This window comes from Ceratotherium simum, chromosome 16 (genome assembly GCF_057802395.1).
Source record: "Ceratotherium simum simum isolate JZ-2026a chromosome 16, ASM5780239v1, whole genome shotgun sequence".
NCBI classification, from domain to species: domain Eukaryota; kingdom Metazoa; phylum Chordata; class Mammalia; order Perissodactyla; family Rhinocerotidae; genus Ceratotherium; species Ceratotherium simum.
The window spans coordinates 37,273,039-37,298,985 of NC_141915.1; the positions used below are offsets into that span (position 1 = coordinate 37,273,039).

Sequence of the window (25,947 nt, forward strand, 5' to 3'; positions counted from 1 at the left end):
AGGAAAACTTGTTGCCATAGTAAGTACAAAGATTCTAAAATCCAAGTTAGATACAAATACTATTTGCTCCCCATCTTCCTGTTTTTTGTAGGTATTTTACAACTATAAAATGTGTGGGTGCAAGGGGTGTATAAGGGAAAGGCTGGGGTGAGGAGTGGATTATATAAGAATGATTGTTTCCTTTACCACTAGTAGCTGCCTGGAGCATAATTTCCCCTTCAAAGCCTTGGTACGAGCAGCTGGGGATAATGGACAGTGGTTAAAGATGCTTTGTTTTACATCCAGCAAAAAGGATCATCAACACCTCCGCTGTTTTTTCACCAAGCCTGTTGGAAGGGCTCCTGCTGCTGTTGATAATCATGGTAACCCTCAGGGTAGCAGGGGCAAAGGGGCGGGTAATTCACCAGAAAATGGTATTCACTGATTTGGATTACGCGCACCGCTGCTTCTCTCCATTCATGTGCTTAATTAAGAGCTGACTAGTACAAAAAAATGGAACTGCGATTCTTCACTGGAACTATCTGGGGAGCAAGAGAAATTCTGCAGGGAGGAAGGGTATCTGCCAGCAACACTGCATTTCCATCTCCCCATTATATTTCTGTTCTAGAGTTAGTCTTAATGTTACATCTGATTCTTAAGGGGCAAAAGGCTTATGAGTCCAAGAGATATTTTACTGAATTGGTGATACAGGAGGAGGAGTCGTATAGTTTCATCTTCATTTTATCAAAGAAGAAATGAAGGCAAGTTGCTGTGACCAGGACACTAGTTTGTCTAAGGCACAATTCCAATCACACCAGAGAAAATCCCAGAAGGAAGCCAGAGCTATCGTTGGCTCGACCTTATTCATGACAGCACGTTTCACATCATTCAAAAGTTTTTGTAAAAGTCTTGAAAGTGACCAGCTGGTTGACTCCCTGGGAGTCATTTCCATTTGTTCAGTCCCTTGGAGGGACAGAAAATGGACTTGCTTTCTTATAGTTCAATTAGGCAAATCTGGATGGAGGGAATTGAACTTAGTTAACAAAGGGCGCCCAAATCCACACTGCCCCCTTTCAAAAAAATGCATGGAAAGGTAGAGCAAGAAGTCAGGGCTCCAATTTCTCAAACTAACACTTTGTCACCTCCCTCTCCACTTCCAGATAACTGCCCAAACATTTTGTTGACTAGTTAAGACAGGTGAAGAGAAATCACTGGTGGGATCTACAATTCCCACAATCCTTTTGATTATATTTTCCCCATTAGCTTAAAGATAAAAGACCATAAACTCAAGGTTTATTTTAAATTATGAAAGTCCCTGAAATAGAGGACTAGTTTATTTTTAGTACTAAAGAGATTAACAATAGTTCTCATTATTCTGACTTATCCATATTCAAACTCACCTGCTCAGAAAGTTGCAAACCCATACAGGTTCTAACAACTCCTCCTAACCATTAAGAAAGGACTTACAACAATGAAAGTTATGTGCATAGGAAAGATCAAAGAGGAGAAAATGCCCATCAGAGGTATCCAGAAAGAATGCTTTCTGTGATTGAAATAATATGTCGTCTCCATGGTTTAGGAATTGGATGCTTCTGTTGGGAGCTGAGAAATCAAGATGAGAAACCTTTGGTAACCAAACTGGATTTCTGAGTTTTCTGTCGCGCCATTTTTAGCTAGTCTAATGCAAACAGTTGGAGAAAGAGGCCTGAGGAGGAGGAGGAAGAAATTCTCAACCTCTGATCAATGTCCAGCCCCAGGGTTAGGACTGACGTCTGAGAACAAATACACTGAGAACAAAGCCTGACCTTGAATGGCAGTGGAACAACTTGGAAAACTATTCACTTAGTACTCAAGTCAGGGTTGTTGCGAACAGTCAGGTCAGTTCCATCCCAGGGCCCTTGTACTGGAGACCCTGGGAAGAATGGGCACCATAGGTGACAGGCTGACACAGCTAGAGTTATGTGACTTAAAAGGTAGTAACCCACAAGGATGGAAGTAACAGCCCTTAACGCTATCCTTCAGGTAATCAACATGACTCTGCCTTTAGGGCAGCAAGACTGAGAACATCCCTGATAATTTTAGGTTAGGCAGAATCTCAGGTCATAACTCATAGTAGAAGCTATAGGTTCTACTCTATAAAATCTATAGGTTCTACTCTATAAAATCTATATATAGTATGGATATAAGAGGCTGGGACACTTATAGGGTGTGGCAGAACACATGGTCTTCAAAGATCTGCTTCTCCTTCGCCGGGAAGATCTTGTCACAAATTGGACAATTCAAACAAACGGACTGCATGTGCTGCTGCTCCAAGGTGTGATCAAAAACGTCATCAGCCAAGTCTGAATTGCAGGTGGGGCATTTCTTGATGGAGAGCTGGGAGGAGGAGCAAAGAGGTCAGTACAAATGTAAGCCACACGTAGCAGAGACCACATCTACCTTATTTTCCACTACATCCTCCGCACCTAGAACAATGCTTGGCACGTAGTAGGAGCTCACGAAATAGAGGATAAATGAACAAATTCACACCTGGAGATACGCACTGGGGCTTTCTCTAACCCCAGGATTGAAGGGACTTAATATTGCTGAAGCAGTCAAATAACTTCCGGCTGGGAAGGGGCATTGGCCATACCTAGTCCTGCCACCAAACTCGGCTCACAGGTGGAGATCTGGAGCAGAATGCGGGAGGATGAACTGTGCTTTCTTCTGCCCACCTCAACAGGCTCGCCTAGCTTTGGGCACTGACCAAACTGATCAGCTGACTTCTGGAGTTATCAGAACCAACCAGTCCCCCTGTGGTTCTCCCATGAACTAGAGCAGGAAGGGAAATTTTCTCAAGGATCTAATGCGGGCAATCTCATGAATCAAATACTTACCAGGCTGGGGGCGGAACTTTCTTGGATACCTGAGGGTAATAAAAAAGATTTCATTCAATGAAAAAATATCATCCCTAGATTCTCCAACTGGGTTCTAGCAGCTGTTTTCTCTAACCTTCATTGTTCCCTTTCTCCCCACTTCCTCTGACTCTTTATCTCTCTCATATATACTATTTACTTCTGATAGAGGGGATCTAGGTTAACGATAAAGGGAAAAGAGGAAAAAATAATAAAGTTGCATTTCCAATAGCCATGCATATGTTATATAATCAGAAAAAAACAATAAACCTATTTTAAGTGTGGGGTAAAGGAGATTTTACTAAAAACAGTTACAATTTAACAAGAAATAGTCTGAGAATAGATTTTAAGACTGAATCCAAGCAATTGTTTTTCAAATTAAATGCTTAAAAATATTTTTAAAGAAAAAATAAACTTGTACCCCTGCCTGTTACAAAGATCTGATTCTGACTCTTAAGAGAACATGACTGCTTTAATTGTCCAAAAAACACAAATGAGGTCTCATATTGCTTTTGGAGACAAAAGAGGAAAGTTCCCTGTTGGACAAACACATCTGACCCCCAGCCCTTGAGTGATATAACTGGTTTTTAACCCCATTTCCTGTCCTCCAAACCACCCAGGGGTCTCTGTGGAGCACACTCCTGCTACCCTTGGTCAGGCCATTGGGGTGGCTGCCGTAACTGCCCGCTCCTGGGCGGCGTAACCCGCCTCTCGAGCTTCCATTTCCAAACCTTAATTAGCTTTCTCAGCTTTGTATGTGTATATCTTCTACATAGAGACATTTCTCTGATTTATATATTTGGAATATAGCCACGGGACTCAATTTGTGTCTGCTGCCTCTAGGCGAATGATCTGATTTGCGTCTTCCAGATTCAGATTTATTTCTCAATTAACACTTCTCGCCCAGCAATCTTTCTACTGGGTCCTCAGCTTCTGCCCAGCAAGTCTTAACAATGAGACTGGCCTTAATTAGCATCTCAGACACACACACACACACAAATTTGTGGGGGAAAAGGGACGCAGGCCGGGGCCTTCCAGCTCGAATGGCAAAGTCGTCTTACCAGAGTATGGGTTTCCATACGCAAGTCTTGGGTTTTGTCCCGCACCTCCTTGATCTGAAGTAGGCACTTGATACGGCAAAGAGTCAAAATCCAGACCCATGTAACTCAGCAATCTGCTGTTCTCCCTCTTCAAAAGCTAAGGATAGAATATTTATAGAGATGCTGAAAGATAACAACAAAGAATGGCCAGGAGGAACTGGCTAGAGGATGCCCATTACAGGTAGTTTTCAATGAACAATGTGGCACAGGAGAAGCCCAAGAAATGATAAACCATAATTCTTCAAAAGGGGAAGCAGCAGCCTCAATACTCCAAAGATCTGAGTTCTTAGTAACTGAATTTAAATATATACTGAATTTTGTTTAGATTAATGCAAAAAAAGAATTTTAAATCTGTAAATATATTCCAACTGAAGCGGGGGGTACAAAAGTTGTGTGGAGATACGAGGGTGGCAGGAGCTGTATTAAGATTGAAACTGTTGTACATTATTAAGAGCAGAATGCTTCTTTTAGTCTCCTCCCCAGAACAACTTTCTTACACAATGTGAATATTCATCTACGATAATTTTCCCTTCTTCATGTTTTAGCCCATCAATTGGATGCACCAAGAGAGAAAGTGAGAGGGAGGAAGGAGGAAAGGGAGGGAATGAGAAAGATTTGACAGAGCAGAATGAATGAGAGAGAACGAGCCACGGTGGGGACAGACAGCATTTAAAGTTCTTAGAAAAAAGAAAATTAGTAAACTACCCCTTAACATCTTAAGAGGGCTTTACTATAGTTCTTAACAAAGCTTCCAAATATTAGATCTTTTCCTTCTTGTTTCAAATTGTGTGCATACTCCCTCCCCCTCACCCCGCCCCATCAGACTATCTGAGGAAAACAGGCATTTCAAAGTCAAGGTACACTTAGCTAAACCAAGAGGAAGAGAATGACAAGATCAGAAACAGACCCCAAAGGCTTTCTGCGATACTTAAACACACTGGCATAAACGATATAATCAAAAGTAGAATTGGTCACTTAGAAGCATAGCCCAGAAGGGTTACAGAGAGGGGAGAGGTGGCGAACTGCTGGAGGTGTAGATCTAGAAGCAGTAGCCAGAATGTCTGGACACTGACTCTTTGATGCTAGCAATAGCAGGAGAATGACTTCACGTGCACCCACTTTATTTGCTGCCTTTATCCTCAATCAATCAATCAATCTATCATAACTTGTGTTTAACAAACAGTAGAAAAGAAATCTTGGTTGGATGAATGAATGAATGGATGAAAAAATGAACTGATGAATGAATCAATGCATAGCATTTATTAGGGGCCTACCACAGGTCCAGCACTGGTATAGACCACCACTTATGCTCCTGGTTTTTTTTTTTTTTTGTGAGGAAGGTCAGCCCTGAGCTAACATCCACGCCAATCCTCCTCTTTTTGCTGAGGAAGACCGGCTGTGAGCTAACATCTATTGCCAATCCTCCTCCTTTTTTTCCCCAAAGCCCCAGCAGATAGTTGTATATCATAGTTGCACATCCTTCTAGTTGCTGTATGTGGGACGCCGCCTCAGCATGGCCGGAGAAGTGGTGCATTGGTGCGTGTCCAGGATCGGAACTCGGGCCGCCAGTAGCGGAGCGTGTGCACTTAACCACTAAGCCATGGGGCCGGCCCTTATGCTCCTGGTTTAGCAGCAGAGAAAAAGGAAAAAGCTGGCTGAAGATAAGGGTCCCTCAGCTAGCATGAAAATGAAGTAGGATATTACTCCCCAAAGACAATACTTACAATGGCTGTGAAGTTAAAAGCAAAAATAATAAGTTAGATCTTCATCAAGGCTGTTGCTTTCAAGTTGACTATTGCCATGCCAAACAAGTTTCAGGTAAAGAACAAAGACAGGGAGTTGTGGTAGATTAGGAAACTAGATTAAATTTTCTCTTTGTTTAAGAGCAACTGTCTCACCCACTGTCCCAGAAAGGACTCTTTTGTTTAACTTTTTATTTTATCATCACATCTCTGGGTCACCCTGCTCCCTCCCCTTAAAACCTTGGGGTTTTCTACCCTCCTTTATACACTTACATCATTTTCTCTTTCCACGTTCTCTTTCTCTCTCTGCAGAGCATCATATATAATCTTGTTCTCACTCAGTCTTTTTGACAGGTCAAAGTTCTGGTCCTGTCATTAATAAAAAAAATTTGGATTAGAATCACATATTGTAATCTGGATCCAAGGTGGGGTAAAACAAGGGGATCGCAGAGGATCCAGCTTTCCAAAGTGGTGGGACTGAGGTGGGGGAGAAGGAAACTGGGGCAGGGAGGAGTGGTGTTATGGAGGGGATGCTGACTTGCAGAAAAGTGACTTAACAAAATGCCTGAAGGCCTGAGCTGGCATCAAGATGCAGTTTCTTTTGGTTTAGCTGGGAGCATAAGTGACCCAAGAAAGAAAAAGTAGCCTTAGGGGAAACCTCAAGACTGACTTATCGGAATTAGGGATAAATGGAGCCTTGTTTAACCTCACCCAACCACAGAAACAATCATCTTTGTCTTGAATAAACATCTCACTCAATGCAGCATGAAGCACTCAGGGTTAGTTGGTGTGACTCCCCACAGTGTGAGGACAGGATCTGGACTCAAGTTACACTGAGGAAGAAGGAACCCTGGAAGGCATTTATCCAAGGCGACAAGGAACCCAGACTGGGATCTTGGGCTTCCCAGTATGATGGGTTGACCTGACTAGTTTCATGAACCCAAAATTTGTAGGCATGTTTCAGTGCTTCCCATCTCCTACCTACATACATTCACATGTGCATACCTCACAAAAACACTTAAGCTAATCCTACTAGTTGTGGTTTTTTTCCAAGATTTTTTATTTGAACGCTGGTGCCCAAACTGCTGTGCGCTTCTAGCCGACCCTGAGGTAGTAATGCAAGAGGGGGCTACCCGGTGACAGTGCTGACTGCAGGCTCCCGGCTCCCCATCCCCATTGGCTCCTGCTGGCTCTTCTGGTCCTGCTTCACTTCCTCAAAAGGCAGAAATAAGAAAGGACTATCTGAGTCTGCACAGAAACCTGCTCAATGGTTACCAAAACCTTCCCTGAGACCCATGGCTGAGCTGAGGCCTATGTTTCCGGGGATCCCCAGGTGGTTTCTGGCCGCACACTCCCTCCCTCCTCTTTTTAGCAGAGAGAGAAATTTCTCTCCTTAACAAGGGTGTACAATGCTGTGGTCTTGGTCTCAGGACCATACACCTTCATAGCCCTTGCTTCCTGGGCCCCTCATCTGTCACCTACCAGTGCAGCAGCCCTGAGCTGCCTGATCTGTTTGTGGAGCCGTTGACACTCTTTGTACTTCTCTAAGAAACAGGCTCTCCCGGCCTCTACCTTTGCCTTCAGGCGTTCCACCTCCTGTACTAACTGCTCTTCCACTGCTGTTTTCTTGTTCCTAGGCTCCTGAAGTATAAGATACACAGTCCTCACAGTTAGGAGCCTTTCAGATGCAGGAGGAATAAAGAATTGCTATCAGACAGCTGCGGAGCCCCTGGGTCTTGAAAAATATTCCATGAAAACCAAGGAAACCCAAACTTGCTATAAGGAGGCTCCAACCTTTGAATGGCTAGAGATTATTTAAAACAGAAATTTCTTTGTTACACCAGAGGTCACAAACTCAAATGTGCCCATGGGGGTGAGGCAAGTAATGCAATTGAATGAAGGAGTTGAATGCAATGAAACAGTGAGGACTGCAGCCAAATGGAGTGCACACGACCTATCTAAAAGCTGCCGCGGCTCCTCAGCCCCACACACGGCTGCTGGGGGAATGTGGGCTCAACGTTGCCAGAACCTCTAAGTTTTCAAGAAGCTGGAAATACAATCTTTTTTTTTTGGTGAGGAAGATTGACCCTGAGCTAACATCTATGCCAGTCTTCCTCTACTTTGTATATGGGACGCCGCCACAGCATGGCTTGATGAGCAGTGTGTAGGTCCGTGCTGGGGATCTGAACTCGCAAACCCCAGGCCACCAAAGCGGAGCATGCAAACTTAACCACTACGCCATTGGGCTGGCCACAAAATACAAAATTTTTTAATGGAAAATATTCCCATTTTTAGTTGCCGGTAACCAATTCAATTTTAAAAAACACCATCTAGGCCAAATAAAACATTTCTGTGGGCTAAACTTAACCCGTGAGCTGCAGATTTTCAAACTTTTATCTACTCTTTATTATATCATGCTAAAATATACAGTATCTTATATGTAGTAGTATAGTACAGTATCACATATATCTTATATATAGTATATATCTCGTATATATATATGATATGAGTTTCAATCCCAATAGTTAGATATCCTCTAGACATCAGGATTTCTCATGTTCTTATATCAACTCACAAAATGGGGTTTCTAGGCACCTGTCATTACCATGAGGCCTCTTTTCCAACAATATAGTATAGGAAATTATTAGTCAATTAGGCTTTCATTACTATATTACTATAGCTCAGAATAATTTATAATGATAATTGCTAATATTATATTAATTATAACAAAATTTGTTTTGACTGCTGTAACATTTTCCAATTGCAGAGCTCAACTTTATAATCATTAATTTGTCTGCCCCACAATAACTCTTTAAGGAGGAAGGGGTTATCCTGTGTGATTCCTAGCCCAAGGCTCTACGTACTACAACCTGTCATGAACTTTAACTTTCAATATTCCTTTATCACTCTTCACATATAAGAAATGCCCACCTCTCCTAAACATTTAGTAAATGGCAGATTCTCTGCCCTTTTGGGTAGACAGCAAAACGTCCAGAGGTAAATGCTATTCTAATTTGTCTTATTTATCCTTTCCATCGCCTGAAAATACACTCTATCCCTTCCACTCTTTAGGCTCCCTCCCATATAGCCACAAAGAGACGTACCGCTAACTCCTGTTGTTTCTTTGTCGCAGCAGTTTGTTTCTGCTTCATCTCCTCCACTGCCTGCTCCAGCTTCTTCTGCTGCTCCCTCTGCACAAAAACAGATTATCAGTATCACTGCTGGGAAAACATACACACACGCACGCACACATGCACTCGTGCACTGGGAAAAGAGCCTGCTGAGCTAATGAGCAAGCAGGATGCAGAGAGAGAAGCAAGTCTCCTCTTATTAGTTTCTGAGAAAAGCCATGAGACACCTCATTTCAGATGGTTTCCTCTGAGACCTTTCCCAGAGCCAGTGATATCCAGGTATGTGATAGAGTAAAGAAAGTATATTTTCTCACAAACGCCTAAAAATGTTAATTTCTTCCATGACTTTACCTGTTCAGTTAAACTGAGAAAGAGCCGGCTATTTTCCTTTTTCAGATGCTCCAACTGCTCTGTCTTAGCTTGATCTCCCTGAACAAGCGTCTCCATTTCTTTCTCTTGAGTTGACAGCTGGGCCTAAAGCAAAAATAGTGAATATAAACAAGATATAAAAGAAGGAAAACTAAACAGGAACAATGCTTTTTAGTGTAGAGTAACATAAAGAGATGTGTGTTCCCAGCACCTCCCAACTGCCAAATATCCCTTAGAACTTCCTCACTTTTCAGCTCTACCTTATACCCTATGAATCTAAGACTCGACCAAGTAAAATTCGACAAATCACTCTTTAAAGCTCCTCTTTAAGGCACAGCTTCCTAAAAATGAGAGCAGTTCTGCTGCTATCTGCTTTACATTCCAGGTTTTCGAGTAAGATTTTGCTTGAAAAGATTTTGTAGCTAAAAGAAAAAGGTTTGAAAACCTCTGGTACAGATGACAGTTATCTATCTTAAGAGCTCATGACAAAGAAAAACTGACCACATTATTCAGTTCCTTGTGGACTGTGACTATAAACAAAAGGGTGTGGAGGGTCAAGAAGAGAAAACACATGCTCTGAAACTTTAGTCCAATGCTTTGAGAGGTTCACCATTAGGCATCACTACAATGAAACACAACCTTCCGGGCCACCAGAGAAGAGTGGCGACAAGGCTAAGAAAATATACTTCGGCAAAGGCTGGCATTACCTACCTGAAGCTGATCCACTCTGACTCCCATCTTCTCATTTTCTGAGGCCATCTTCTGGTTTTGTTCTATCAGTCTGTAGAGGTGGAGATGACTATGTGAAAAATATGCTGATTCCAGATCAGCTCCCCCAGGCCTTAAATGATTTAAGGCTGCCTTGGCCCTAAGCCTGCAGAGCTATTTAAAAATCCCCCAGCCTCTTCTACACTCCTGTCTTGGCTTCCTGACTTCAAACTGCAAGTATTCAACACTTAATGTTAATACTTTAATTCAGGTCATTTCTCCTTATCATTCTGATACTAATTCTCTAACCTAGAATCAAAGAGCTCATGATTCAAAGGGGGAGAATCATACCTATCATTGTCATAATAGGAAGGCTGTTTTCTAACAAATTCCAGAAATCTAATCTGACCCTATCTAAGGGCATCCACAATACAGCGGTTCCTCTCACGCGAGAATCACACTCACTGAAGCAGCTCTGTCTCCCACTGGTCTTTCTGTTCCTCCACTTTCTGTTCCAACTTCTTACTGATGCTCTTTAGGGCTTCTAGCTCCTCCTGTAGATTGAAACGTCAAAGGGACACATCACTTCTAAGACGGTTTTTAGTATCTCTGGCAGCCAACAAACATTTATTGAACACTTATTATTAAATCAGGCATAGCATGACTCAGCAGTGAATGAAATATCCAAAAGTAAAGGGATTTCCATATTAAAATGTTCTTAATATGTTCCTTCCATATTAAAAATGCATCTACCTTACTTTCTCCTCCACTGGAACTTATATTTGTCCCTTAATTCATTAAACAAATATTTAATGAGTGCCTGTTACACACCAGACACTGTTCTGGCACTGCAGACACAGCAGTGGACAAAATAAAGTTGCTTTTCTCCTAGAAAAGTGCTGTCCAATAAATTCATGAAAGCCACATATGTAATTAAAAACTTTTAGTAGCCACATTAAAAAAAGTAAAAAGAAACAGATGAAATTAATTTTACTTATAGCATATATTTAACCCAATATATCTAAAATATCATTTCAATATGTAAACAATGAAAAAAAAATATTTTACATTTTTTTCATACTAAGTCTTCAAAATCCGGTATATAGTTTATGCTACAGTATATCACAATATACCACATTTCAAATGTTCAATAGCCCCATGTGGTTAGTGGCCACCATACTGGTCTTCAACATTTGTTTTTTCTTTCCCAATTTCATTCTGCACAGAAGCCAACTTTGTGTGTTAATAACAACTCCCTGCTTTTAGCTCTAAGATTTAAAAATTTTTAGTTTATAGTTTTTTAAATCATTTTTTATTTTTAAAAACGCAGTAAAATATACATAACATAAAATTTACCATCTTAACCATTTTTAAGCATACAGTTCATTGGCATTAAGTACATTCACACTGTTGTGAAACCACTGCCACATGCACCCACAGAACTCTTTTCACCTTACAGAACTGAAGCTCTGTACTTATTAAACACTAACTCCCCATTCCTCCAACCCCCATGTCCTGACAAGCATCCTTTTACTTTCTGTCTCGACAAAGTTGACTCCTCTAGGTACCTTATATAAGTGGCAGCATATGGTATTTGTTGCTCTGTGTCTGACCCATTTTATCCAGCAGAATGTCCTCAAGGTTCATCCATGTTGCAGTATGTGTCTGAATTTCCTTCCCTTTTAAAGCTGAACAATATTCCATGGTATACACATACCATACCATGTCTCTCTGTCTGTCAATGGACACCTGGGCTGCCTCTACCCTTTGGCCATTGTGAAAAATGCTGTTATGAACATGAGTGTACTAGTGTCTCTTTGAGAAAATAGGTATTATCAATCTCCTTTTTACAGAAAGGGAAACTGGGGCTCAAAGATGTTAAGCAATTTCTCCCAGTTCATCAAATAAGTGGGAGAACCAGTCTGTGTGCCTCCAAAGACAAGGTTCCTAACCACTGTATGATCTTGCCTCTAAAAAACATGGATTCTAACATCAAAAATACCTGAGTTCAAGTCCCAGCTGGTTCCATAGCCATGAACTGACTATGACATTGAGCAAGTCACTTAAATTCTCTGAGCTGCAGGGCTGTTGTAACGATTAAATGAAGCGATGTGCTTAATTATAGTGCCTGGCACATAGTAGGTGCTGAATAAATATTGACTTTTGTTATCATTATAATAACTGGTAGCAAGCATGTAGGAGAGCTAACCTGAGAACCCAGACCCTCTGATTCCTTGGCTAGAACTTGGCAGGTGGGCTAGAGGGCTCCTGACCACACACTGATTCTTGACAGCCAGATTGTGAGTTATGCCTATGCCACCTTTGTTTGTTATCTCACTGCTGGGGACAGGCCAGGCCTGCAGCCTGGACCTGCCATCCACACTTCTATACCAACCCAGGGCTGAGGACATCACAGGCGCTTGTGTGATAGCAAGGTGTAAAGAACAGAGCGCTGTCTGGGAGTCAAGAGAAGTGGGTCCTAACCCAGTGTCATCACTAAACAGACTGCTTCTCCTCTCCTCTGGGCCTCAGTTTCCTCATTTATAGATCACGGGCTTTACAGGTGGTGATTGCCAAGGTCTGTGTGTTCTGGAAACTTCTAAGCTTTGACTTTGGTGTAATTAGTTTAAAGTCTTTAGAGAAAACTCTCCTCTTTAGCTTCTAGCATTATCAACTCTCATTTACCACCTGCTGATTTAAAGGGCGATTCAAAAGAGAAGTAGCAAAGAGTTTGGATAACCTGCAACCTTACTTTAATACTCTCTTCTCTCTCTTAATATCCACATTCTAGCTAATTGGAGCAAATATTTCAAATTATAAATAGGCAATGGGAAGAAGCAGTCAGACTGCCTAGGTCTGAATCCTGGCCCCATCACTGATTAGCTGTATAAGAGATCACTTAACCTCTCTCAGCCTCAGGTTACTCATCTATAAAATTGGGATAATAATAGTTCCTATTGCAAAGGTTTGCCATGAAGTTTAAATAAAATAACCCATATAAAACTTTTAACACTGTGCCTATTCAAAGATACTAGCATAAGGGAGTGAGATCATAAGCAAAACAGAAGATGGTGCTGGAGAAGAGGCACCATCCAATTCTGATCTCCATTCTCCAAGTTCACCTTTACCCAGCAGCCATACCTGCTTCTTTTGGAGCTCAGCCTGCATGTCTGAGTTCTGCTTCTGGAGACTGGCACAGCTGTCCTTCAGCTTCTGGTTTTCTTTGCAAAGCTCCTTGTTGTGCTGCTCAATCTCTTCCACCTCACCCTACAAAAGAGCATTCCACAAAACTCATATTTGACCCTTTATAGCTCAACGGATATTCAAGTCCCTCTAGGGGACTTGAAAATTCCCATAGGCTGTGATGGTGAGGGCCCGGCTGCATCTCACTCACTGTAGTGACATCTGTGTACCCAAATGGGAGCAGCCCCTCAGTATGTAGGGAATGGGTAATAGAGGTCTGCCTGTATAATTGCAGCATCGAGCCTGCCATTACCAAGAAAGAAAGATAAACAAAATAAATGCCATAAAAAGTTAAAAGGGGGAATGAAAGAAGAGTATAGATTCTTCTTGCAAACACTTAGTACTGTTTGTCTCTCTTACGGGACTTAGCTCCGTGAGGCCAGGGACAGTGTTTTAATTGATTCTTCACTGTATCTCTAGTGCCAACCACAACGCTGAATGGAAAGGAGGTTTCTTGTTAAATGAATGAGTAAATGAATCTAATGCTCACGTATCACAGGCTCTGGGTCAGAACTGAGAGATACAAAGAATATTTGGTGCTTCTCTCCTCAAAAGAGCTTATAAGTTTACGGAGGTGATAAGATATGCGGATGACAAAAATTAAGTAACTGGAAAAGTTAAGGGAATAACTGAATGTCCACTGAGTTACAGAAGTTTTAGAGAAGGGAGAAATCACTTATTGTTATGATTCTTGTTAATGTTCCTAAGTCATTCCTGAGTGGATTTGAGTGGGTACTGTATAAATTTTTCCCAACAGTATCTGTTAGACATTCAATAAAGGCTTATTGACTCAAATTCCACCCTATCCTGGAATTGCTACGGTTAATGCCAAGAAGAGATTGAGGTGACATGTTTACAGACCTGAGTGGTAACAACCAGGATGTCCTCCTCATTTTCTGGACGGAACTGGAAAGGGATACTTGCTCCCCGGACCACACCATCCTGATCCACATAGCAGAACTGGTAATACTCATCATCCTTGGGCAGGTAATAAGCTGAAAACACAACATGATTTTTAATCCAAAATAAGGTCTATTCAGGAAACTAAAAATCTGGAAGTCTTTTATCTGCCCTAGAAGCTCAAGCTCAAGGGAATGAATTAACGTTGGCTGCTAACTGTCTTCAACACCTTTGATGCAGTATTTTTCTCACCTTTGAATTGGACTTCCTGCTGTTTGGCTGATTCGCTGTTTAGGTCAACGGGCAAAGTAACCCACATGAAGGTGTAATACTCACGAGTTGTCTTCCATCCCACCTGCAATGATAACAGGCTCTCATTTAGCATCTGAAAGTGCTCAGGGAAAATCCTCATTTGGGCTATGTCTTCTTAAAATGCACTTACTTTTGATTTGCTTATGTTGAAAATACAATAGAATGAGTTCATTATGACAAGATCCATCCACCATGGATCAAATCTTGTTTTTTGACTTATGAGAACAATATATGGTAAAATGTCTGATACAACTAAAAATTGGCATGCATACAAAGTCCCAAATTCCTGTCTTAGAAGGAAACGAAAACTGGCCACTAACACCCAGGACAAGACTTCCAAAGATTTTATCTCCAAGTCAGACACAGAACTGAGAGTGTTTGGGGAAAATAGTTCTGAGAGTGTGAACCTTGATCCCACTATCTTCTTATAACAGTGTTCCTGGGACTTCTTAATCAGAAAGTACTTCTGATTTGCCCTCTCCATCGGTTTGTCCTCTCCTGTGTCCAATTCAGTCTTGTCACCTATACCAACCTGCTTATACTACTGCATTTAAAAAATGCATTTTTTGAATAACGTGTGTGTTGGGGGTAGAGAAGCAAGAGATTTCTTAGATTATGAGACACACGATAACTGAGTCCAGTCTATACAGTTTTCTTTCTTCAGTGTTTTTCTTAATGCATATTTAATGAAGGTTTTTTGGTGATAAAGATAACAACAATCTCTTCTAGGTATTGAATGCAATAAGTCATAAGATATAAGGATACGTAAAAGATGCCTCAGAGCAGAAAGCTGCCTAAGTGGAAAATATTCTCACTAAATGCAAAGAGGGTAAAAGATGGCTCAAATCGTATCTGGAAGATAAGAGCACACCAGAGAACAGAAAGGGAGCCATTGTGTCTTCAAGGCGAGAACGCTCAGAGAGAAGCAAAATTACATTTATTGCCGTATTTTGACCCTGCCTGAGCCCAGTGGGAAGAAAAAGAACTAAAAATAAGTTCCATTTTTATATATTAAGGAATCAGAGCAGGGTTGAAAAGGCTACACTGAAAGCTCATCAGAACATCCTAGGGCATGTTTTAGTGTCTCATTAATACACAACCCATTGCTGTAAGCATCTCAGAGCCACTGCAGCCGGCGGTAGTACAGGAAGCAGGAATTTTATGGAGTCTTCATTCACATCCTGGAGTTTCTTAATGCACTGTGACCAAAATATCATCTGAGAAGGCCTAAGAATTACTGCTGCCTTGGAACAAGGAAACAGCTTCTAGCCACCTGCAATTTCTGTCCTTGGCTCCTCCACCTCAGTAGTCCTAGCCCCAGTCTGCCTCTTGTGGCATGATATTTCCCCTCTCTGAAACCCTGGAAACATTTAAATGCCCAGGTAAAGGAGAGTATGGAGCACAGGACTTATGCTGAGGGAAGGAAAGCCGACTCCCCCCCTCTTCAGGCTCTATCATTGGTGGTAGCTTTTGCTATATTGAGAAGATGTAGCATACTGTACATTCAAAAACATTTCATGAGTGCCTACTCAGGGCCAGGAAGCACCCGTGTTAGGCTTGATAATGAGTTGAGGAGTATGATTAAGACTACACTGAAAGAACACTGGGAGAGCTTTAGAAGTGAGATACGAAGGACAAAACTTTATAGTCAACTCTCACTTCTCCAACTTACCATCTGTTGTTCAAAGGAATTCAGCAGAATAGACGAAAAAAGCAGAGATTTGGGAGTCAAACAAACTTGCTTTACCACTTACTCACTGGGAGACCCTGGGAAAGTCACCATATTGAGCATATTCATTTTATTCATCTGTGCACAAGAGATACTACTACTTACCTCAGGTTGCTGCTGTGCTGTGAGCATTAAATTAGAAAACACACACACACACACACACACACACACACACACACACACAACCTTATCATAGACCTAGCACATCGTGTGTTCTCAAAAAATTTGTGTTCTCTCTTTATTAGTCTTAGAACTTTCTTTCAGGCTTCAGGGTAGATGTTCAAATCAATAACTATGGACGATGAACACCAGAAGTCATTCTTTGGATTAGCCACGATTTCTTTATTGAGGTACGGTAATACCTCTGAAATGCATTAAACATTCCAAATATGCATGCATTTTTCTTTTTTTAATGTTTTTAAACATTTGTTTTTAAAAAGCATAAGATTTTCATTTGGTTTACAGTGAAGTCCTCACTGGAAGTTACTAAGTGCTTGGGAAATACAATCAGTCTAAGCAAAACGGAAACAAAACTGTGTCACCAAAAAAAAGTTACAGATTACATTTCAAAGCCTAATAAGTACTTTTGAATCATCCTGTCTTTTTATTATCTATATCTGCACTGTCGAATATGATAGCCACTAGCCACACGAGGTTATTTAAATTTAAATTAATTAAAATTAAATAAAATTTAAAATCCAGTTACTCAGTTACATTAGCCACATTTTAAGCACTCAATAGCGACATGTGGCTAGAGGCTTCTGTATTAGACAGTGAAGGTATAGCTCCACTGTAGAAAGTCCTACCTGACAGCTTTGCTACATATGGGGAGGAAAAAAACAACTACTATCTTCTTTCCAAAATAGAAAACACTCTGGTGTCAGTTTTCTGTGTTAGAACATCTTTTGGGCTAATGATTCAATATCGTGAAGTCTCAGGAGCTGTCAGGATACCTGCCACTGTCCCTCTGGTTGTCTAGTATCCCGACCTCTAAACACCAGCTTCCATTGCTCCATCAGTTAGCTAGGAATTCCAAACAATTAAGGAAAAATAACTCAACGAGGGATGTGAATAAGCACCAGCTCCTTCACAGTAGTCAAGAATGATATCTGACCGTAGAATGAACAACATTGGCAGACAAGTGCATGAAATACTATGTCAAAACAAAGGTCACTGACGTTGGGACTCAGAAGTGTAAATTACTTAAATTTGACCTTTATCTCCTGTGTTTGGAAATAGGAAGATTTGTCATTATGGGGTGTGTGTGTGTGTGATGTCAGAGACAGAGACACAGATAGGGGGAGAAGGGGAAGTAGAGAGTAAGTTGACTGTAATAAGAAAGTACCATTTCTGTACTTGAACTGACAGTGATTAGACACTGGAAAAGTCTCGTAAACCTTTGGTCCTTGGAAATCTTTACAAAAAAGCAAGACACTCTACTAAGTAAGAAAGGGATGTTTTTTTGTTTTTTTTTTTAAAGATTTTATTTATTTTATTTTTCCCCCCAAAGCCCCAGTGGATAGTTGTGTGTCGTAGCTGCACATCCTTCTAGTTGCTGTATGTGGGACTCGGCCTCAGGATGAACGGAGAAGTGGTGCCTCGATGCGCACCCGGGATCCGAACCCGGGCCACCAGCATCGCAGCGCGCGCACTTAACCACCAAGCCACAGGGCCGGCCCAGAAAGGGATGTTTAAAGTCAGAGAAATTATAAAAGGGGCCACCCATCCCAGTCAAGTTATAGATGAATATTTTAAAATAGGATAATTAAAAAAAATTTACATTTGGTCTTTGCAAGCATAATAAAACTTGGAGATTGTATGATATGCCAGCTTAGCTTGCTGCTGAAATTAAAATTTGAGTCCCACACAGCACACGGTTTGTGAAGGGGAAAGTGCTAGGGAGCTTAGTTTAGGATTTTAAAATTGGTCAGACGTAATATGTAAAATGCTTATAATACACAGACAGTCACACACTCAGGTAATGAAGATTCATCTCTAGTTTCCAGTCACTTGATGCTAAAGTAATCACTTACTCTAAAGATGCCAATCCAGTCCTTTCGACGGGGAAGGAAATGCTGGGTGAGGGTGTAATAGCACGTGACATCCCCTCCAGGGACGTAGAACTTCTCCACGCTGTTAAAGATGACCTGAGAGAAATGACAATGATCCAGCAAGATGGCTGACGTGGGGGGATCTTCTATTGTCTCTTCCATGGTGGGGGTCCTGTTATGAGATATGGGATAGAATAAGGCTCAGAAATGGTTGTCGGAAATGCTGGAGATTTCTGGGCTCTCACCCAGGGAACATTCCATTCCAAGCAAGTCAGGAAAAGCAAAAGCCTGACAAATATTGTGATCATACAACTTGCTTTCTGTTTCACTTTGAGCCAGTTTGCATTCATAACTTCCTATGCAATAAGACTTTTCTGAGAACATCTTTGACCTCTTCACCCACAGACACCACCATCCTCACGTACCATTATTCTCTGCTCATAGCTAGTTTATTCCCCTTCTTCTTTTTTTTTTTTGTGAGGAAGATCCGCCCTGAGCTAACATCTGCCAATCCTCCTCTTTTTGCTGAGAAAGACTGGCTCTGGGCTAACATCCATGCCCATCTTCCTCTACTTTATATGGGACACTGCCCCCAGCATGGCCTGACAAGCGGTGCACTGGTGCGAGCCCGGGATCGGAACCGGCGAACCCCGGGCTGCCGCAGCTGAGCGCACGCACTTAACCGCTTGCACCACCAGGCCGGCCCCTCTCCTTCTTCTAAATGCCTTAAATAAGTAAGGCGGAAAGGAAATAACCTAAAGGAAAATAACCTGAGCTGGGAATTTAAGACCTAGATTCTATATTTTTTATCCCAGCAAGCCCTGTGACTTTGTCAATTTCTCCAGATTTCAGCTTTTCCATTCAATTCCATTTATCCTATAATTATCAGGCCCTTCCATATCAGGCACTCTGCTAGAAGCTGGGGATAGGTGCAGGAAGAAAGATAGGGATGAGAGAAGGAGATTATTTGACATGCAGTGGTGACAAGCATGGGTTCTGAAATCAGAATGGTGGAGCTCAAACTCTAGCTTGACCACCTATTAAATGCACGACCTTGGGCAATTTACTTAATCCACTGGGCCCATGCCTGTTTCCTCATCTGTAAAATGAACAAAATGCTCTTGGGTTCAAGACGGAGAGATGCAACTGGTTAGGAAAATGAAGATAAAGCTTCGGGGAGTGAGTAAAATCCTAGATAAGCCCACCAGGAAAATTAGGATTTTGATAAGTGGGTTTGGGGACGAGGAAATTCCAGGTGAATGAAATAGCATGCATAAAAGCAAAGAAACAGAAAAATGCAGCCCTTGGAAGACAGCAAGTAAGTCTGGATCCCTATTTATAAAATAGGGATAATAACCTGTATTTCACCTTTCTAGGTCAAAGGACAGATAAAATGTGATCACCGAAGAGAAACTATTCAGGAGGTAAAAACAATACATAAAAGAAACAAAGTCTTTTGAATTGTTGAGACCTGATACTCTGTCCCCCTAAAAGTCACATGTCCTGTCTTCTACATGCCTCTCTGGTCTAACATTTAGTGAGTCCATGATTCTCAACCCAGGCATTTACTTAGAAATGAAAACAATATTGCAGCTGTACCCAGCAGATGAAGAAAGAGCTGTACGTAGGCAAACATGCAAAAGTCCTGCCCCACCCCACTTATTTCCTGGTTTTATTTTGGACTCTAGGCAACCAGGCCTCTTCTTCCAACTTCCCCAGAAGTCAGTTTTTTCACAGAGCCAAGGACACTTTGGGGCACTGAACTGTCTATTCTTGGGACTGAGCTAAGGAACTAAGAAATGTATTGGCTTTCTGGTTTGTGACAGTTTAGCCGTATCCTCAACCTCAAACCTCAGATCAGTTTTTCTGAGGAAGGGAGAGGTCACATTCCAGTCTAGGTCAGGCCTTGTTCCTCATGATAAGCTGTTGCCTGTGTGATCTCTTGGATGCTAAGGGAGGGATGCTAAGGCAGCTTTCTCAGCTTGCAGACCCCAATGTTTCCTCGTGGTCTCCAGTCACACAGAGGCCAGCATATCCCCTCTGTTCTAAGCCTGGAGCACCACTTCCCTGGGCCTGTAAAATGACTTTGTCGATGGATCATGAAGAACTCACAGGTAAGAGCACTTCAAAGCCTGTCTCTCTTTTTTTTAATAATTTTATTTATTTATTTATTTTTCCCCCAAAGCCCCAGTGGATAGTTGTATGTCATAGCTGCACATCCTTCTAGTTGCTGTATGTGGGACGCGGCCTCAGCAAGGCTGGAGAAGTAGTGCTTCGGTGCGCGCCCGGGATCCGAACTGGGGCCGCCAGCAGCAGAGCTCGCGCACTTAACCACTAAGCCATGGGGCCGGCCCCAAGCCTGTCTCTCAATTAACCTAAGTACCGTACTCCCTGTTCTTTTCCTTCATAATACTATCACCACTGTGTATACACAACATAATGCCTAGCCCATAGTAACAGCTGATTAAGTATGCATTGAATAAATGAATGAATAAGATATGCATGTAATTCATCAAAAAAAATGAAGGTAAGGGGCTTTGTAGGTAAACAATGGTGTGAATGACAGTGGGGCTAATTCTTTTTTTAGCCCTGCTCTTAATTTGTTGGATACCCTTGGAGAAGCTGCTGTTTCTCAGTGTTCTCTTTTTCTAAAATAGAGTGAGGAGATGATAATCTCCAAGTGCTATGTCAATTCTTGGTATGGCTCGTTCAGCTGGCGTAGCTGGTTCAAGTGGCATGGTGCCAAAAAAACAAAAGGCACAGATTTGATTTCCTTAAGGGCCCATAAAATTCATACTCCATTACCCACCTTCCACACACTCAAACTCTGGCAAGCTGTTTTGCAAGTGGATGCTACTCTGAAAGGCAAGACCAGCTAAGGGTATGGTGGCTTGGTAGAGCCTCTCTTTCCTTACTAGAAAACCAATCAATCTGTAAGTTAGCACATGTACAGAACACTGAAGGAAGGACAGCACATATATACAAAATGACACCAAAGAGCTCATGTTCTGAGGTTTGCGAGTACAGCCAATGGAAACTCTATCTCTTTTCATTCATCTGAAAACCCAACCATCTGTCTGGAAAAGTCAACAGTTTTGGTTCTTTGCTTATCAAAAATGTAAGAGACTTCATGAAGTTTCCCATTTCAGACATCTCATCACCTTCTCAGAAGGACTCAGAGGCACCCAATGTCATTCTGGGTATTCAGAACTCAATCATTCCTGAAATAAAAAATTCTCCTCTGCCAAGACTGGGGAAGGAGTTGAGGAGGCAGGTAGAGTGAAGAACAGTAGTGGCTTCCCTTCTCGGCTTCTTACCAAAGCTGAGGACAGAAAAGGCCACGGGTAAATCTAGAGCGTAACCACGCCAATCTGGACCGGCTCAGGGAGGAGCACCTCATTCAACTTTTCCTGGAAGGAAGGTACTGATTTTTAAGGTCAGAGATCCTTAAAGCCTTTCCTCTCTCCCAGTGATAAAATTTCCTGGGAGAAATGGGGTCAAACAAGGACTTGGAAAATTACCTTTCAGACAAAACAGTCTAGAAATTACTGTGGAGGATGGTTAGGGAGGATGTGGAAGGAAAACTGGAATGATTTACGTATCCACTGCCCCCTTCCTTTTTTTTAAAGGTTTTCTTTGTTTTTTTTAAATTGTATTTATTTTTCCCCCCAAAGCCCCAGTAGATAGTTGTGTCATAGCTGCACATCCTTCTAGTTGCTGTATGTGGGACGCGGCCTCAGCATGGCCAGAGAGGCAGTGCGTTGGTGTGCGCTCGGGATCCGAACCCGGGCCGCCAGCAGCGGAGCGCACGCACTTAACCGCTAAGCCACCGGGCCGGCCCCACTGCCCCGTTCCTTTAACCACTCTTCCCACCATGGAACCTGTCCACCATCCATTTCTAATTCTGGCAATGTCCTTAGAGGCAAGGAAGAGAGAAATATAAGAAGAGCAAAAGTTAAATTTAGAAGCACAGAGAGCTACTGGGTCATGAAAAAGCAGTGGGATGAATTAGGCCCCTTAGAAACTGTGGAATGATATTCTACCTAATTCCTTACTTCCAACCTCAAATCAAAGACCAGCCACATAAGGAGTGACCAGGGAAAATAGGGATTTTTAAAAACAAACCTCAAGCATGAGAAAATAATGCAGAGATTCCACAAACTGTTAGAGGCACTTTACTTGAACTCTGACATAGCTGTTACTTTTTTTTTTCCAGCTCAGTTTCCAAAAGGATTAGGGTCCTCAGAGGAGGTAGGCAATAATAGGCAATGTATTTTATTTTTTTTTTTATTTTTACTTTTTTTAAAGATTTTATTTATTTTATTTTTTCCCCCCAAAGCCCCAGTGGATAGTTGTGTGTCGTAGCTGCACATCCTTCTAGTTGCTGCATGTGGGACTCGGCCTCAGGATGAACGGAGAAGTGGTGCCTCGATGCGCACCCGGGATCCGAACCCAGGCCGCCAGCATCGCAGCGCGCGCACTTAACCACCAAGCCACAGGGCCGGCCCGACAATGTATTTTAAAATGAGTCCCCTGAACTGGCTCCTAAGGAAATCTGACACATTTTCATCTAATGAGCTTTTCAAGCCTAATATACTACTCCCAGGACTGTTCCATAAAGGCACAGATTCTCTGATTTTCTCCCGAAGAAAAGGAACAACAGCCAGCTCTACTTCTACTCTTCCTGTGTGAACCTGTAAACTACACTGATATGCTTTTTAGTAGAAAAATTTCTAAATGTTGAAAGCTTCCTGGTTCAGATTCTAACAATGCAAATGTCCAACCAAATCAACTCACCAATTTTCCTAAAGATTTTTCCTCATGTATGCTGAGCCACAAAGAAATAATCTTATTAAAAATAACTAAAATTCTACCTTAAAGAATGCCCAACATTTTTACATTAGCCTTTTTTTTAAATACTTTTTTGGTTTTATTTATTTATTTTTCCCCCCAAAGCCCCAGTAGATAGTTGTACGTCACAGCTGCACATCCTTCTAGTCGCTGTATGTGGGACGCGGCCTCAGCATGGCCGGAGAAGTGGCGCGCAGCGGCACGCCCAGGATCCGAACCCAGGTCGCCAGCAGCGGAGCGCGTGCACTTAACTGCTAAGCCACGGGGCCGGCCCTACATTAGCCTTTTACACCAGTGGGCAAATGTGTCAAGAGAAATGAAGATTGCATGTAGTTTCTGCGGATTAGTTTACCGAAGGAAACCAAAAGCTTCCACAGCCAAGAGAGAAATGCAAATCGACTCTTCATTTGGGAACAGTAAAAACCAAGACAAGTAAAAACCAAACCCACATATAATCTAATTCCTTCATCCTTCTGCCAACTTAACTTTCTAAACGATTAGCAATTAGCAAAATGGATGAAGTGATTTGAATCCCACTCCTCCTTGGCCCTGGAAGAGATGCTTACCCAGAACTACCTTAGAGAGCAGTCACAATGGAGATGGCCTGAGACAGGGAGCAGAAGCAAAGACACACAGTCATTGGTCCTCAGGTTAACGAGCCACTTGCTCTAATCCAAATTTTCAAGTTCCTTACCTAAAATCTTTCAGAATGCCTCAGAAAAATTTTATACCCCCAAGAAACTTTTATAAATTTTTTAATACGTTTCTGTAGTTCTGTATTTTCAGTATTTCAACATGCTGAGCTTGTTACATTTATTTTTTATTTTTTTGTGAAGAAGACTGGCCCTGGGCTAACATCCAAGCCCATCCTCCTCTACTTTACATGGGATGCCGCCACAGCACAGCTTGATGAGTGGTGCATAGGTCCCCTCTCGGGATCCAAACCCTTGAACCCAGGGCTGCTGCAGTGGAGCTGGCCCACTTAACCACTACACCACCAGGCCAGCCCTCATGCCCTCTCTCCTCCCTCCCCCAGGAGACTTTTAACACTACTCCTTAACGACTGTTTGGATTGGCTGCCCGGCTTGTTCTATGCAGACCCTCATCCCACATCCCACACCACCACAGTGCCAGCAGTACTAGGGAAGAACAGAAAAATAGTTCTGGGACACAAAATGCAGGCAACCAGAAGAAACTGTGTGAGAGGGTCAAAGTTATGTAATAAATCTCCATTTTACTGAGATTATCCACTTCTTCTTTGAAAGGGGTGACTATGCTAATTGCTGAAGTGAAACAAGCAGTGACAGTGTTTGAAGTAAAGGGGACTAGGCTAGGAGCCAAGGGATCTGGGTTCCTGTCTTAGTTCTGCCACTAACCAGCTCTGAGACCTTGGCCAAGTCACACTCCCCCTTTCAGGCCTCAGTTTCCTCATTAGTAAAACTGGTGGATCAGGATAGAAAATCTCTAAGAAACTTTCCAGCTACAAAGATGATCCTAAGTGAAAGAAAAAGGAAGTGAAAGTTCATTTTAACTGTCTCTTCATCTAAGAAAATAAGGAAGAACAGTATTTTATTAATAAGCACAGTCAAAAATTTTAAAGAGCCCTAGATGTACCATCTGACTCGAAAGACAATATGACTTGTTAGTGCTACCTAACTCTTCCTTACTATCTTTCTGGGGGCCTTTCCACTCCACAGCTGTGGTGTCTGCTAAAGGGTAGAGTTTCAGGTAGAGGCCCTCTGAAAATACCTGTGAAAGTGAGTCACCTGGATATTCCTTAACCATGTACTCCACATAATTTACAAAGACCTACTGCAGCAAGAGTCTTTTGCTTTAAACGGTTTTTGTAATAGTGGAGATAAGTTATAACATGCAGTATTCGTGTTATTCTATTCAGCTGCAGCCACAGCCATTTGTTGGCTTGCATCAGGAGCAAAGAATCCAAGTGATAGAAAAAAGTTAACAAGCCCTGGGAGGGGTTGAAATCATAATGCGAGCGGGAACATTAGCCTCCAAACTAAACTGGGCTGATGGTGGCGGTGGGGAAGGGTTCTGGGAGACCAACTGTAAAGACGCAGGTCGCTACACTCCGGCTGCTTATTCTTCTAGGCGGCCCAGAACATCTCCTCCAATTACAGAAGGCCTGATGTGAAGGAAAGGGGCATCAGGGATCAAGCCTGCTTGTAGACGGGGAAACTGGGGCCCAAAGAGAAAGTAACTTGCTTAGGGTGACTGGGCAAGGCCCCGCTTCGGCCTCGAAGCAAACGGAGATGACGTCAAGGACCAGGATTAAGGAACCAGCACGACCTCGGCCCGCGGGAGGGAGCATGACGCAGTGACGTCAAGACCCTCACTACCGTCAGAGGGGTCCCTTCTGCCCAAGGAACCTCCCACCCCGCCCAGAAGGGCTTCACAGGCACTGAAGTCCTGCCCTCTTCGGGAGAAAACTGCCCCTCAACCCTCCAAGGCCGCGGAAGGGGCTCCAGGAGTTTCATAACGCCAGTCCCACTTACTGTCACCCTAAAAAGATGGAAGGAGGTGAAAACCGAAACGGGCCGCACTTCCACCCGCCCACGACACTTTCTCAGGACTGGAAGTCTGAATCCGGAACCCAAGGGCCCAGCTGCCCCTAACTGCACTCGTTCACTCCAGGGACTCACCAGGGACAACAGCAGCCGGCGTCGGCGCAACGGCAACAGGGCAAGGAAGGGGACAGGGGCGGGGCTAAAAACCCAAGAGAAAGCTGATCCCGTCTGGCCCCGCCCACAACGTCATAGCGGTCAGCAAGCCCCGCCCTCACCGTGGTGCTTGCCGGGAACTGTAGTGCTTTCGTGACTGGGCCCCAGCGGTAGTGCCCCGAGCTGTATGGCTTTCCGCAGTCCCGAGCAGCGATCTCACCCCAAGGAGCTGAGTTTATCCCCCAGAACGAGCCGTTTAC

The 25,947-nt window shown here is 42.6% G+C and overlaps 1 protein-coding gene across 2 annotated transcripts; it reads right to left on the bottom strand.

Annotated features, from left to right (window-relative positions):
* Window positions 1-1,271: 1,271 nt before the first annotated feature.
* Window positions 1,272-25,747, bottom strand: CALCOCO2 (calcium binding and coiled-coil domain 2). Of its 2 annotated transcripts, XM_087441029.1 has the most exons (14): window positions 25,670-25,747; window positions 18,141-18,330; window positions 14,319-14,421; window positions 14,028-14,161; window positions 13,065-13,190; window positions 10,389-10,477; window positions 9,927-9,996; window positions 9,198-9,320; window positions 8,820-8,906; window positions 7,198-7,356; window positions 5,989-6,084; window positions 3,935-4,070; window positions 2,856-2,884; window positions 1,272-2,355 (listed from the first exon to the last, which is right to left on the bottom strand). In XM_087441029.1, exons 2-14 carry the CDS (start codon window positions 18,318-18,320, stop codon window positions 2,179-2,181), a joined length of 1,509 nt encoding a protein of 502 aa, XP_087297155.1. In that variant the 5' UTR covers window positions 18,321-18,330; window positions 25,670-25,747; the 3' UTR covers window positions 1,272-2,178. The 2 variants fall into 2 exon arrangements, with proteins under 2 accessions (XP_087297155.1, XP_004434694.1); XM_004434637.3 differs by lacking the exon at window positions 7,198-7,356.
* Between the last annotated feature and the right edge of the window lie 200 nt (window positions 25,748-25,947).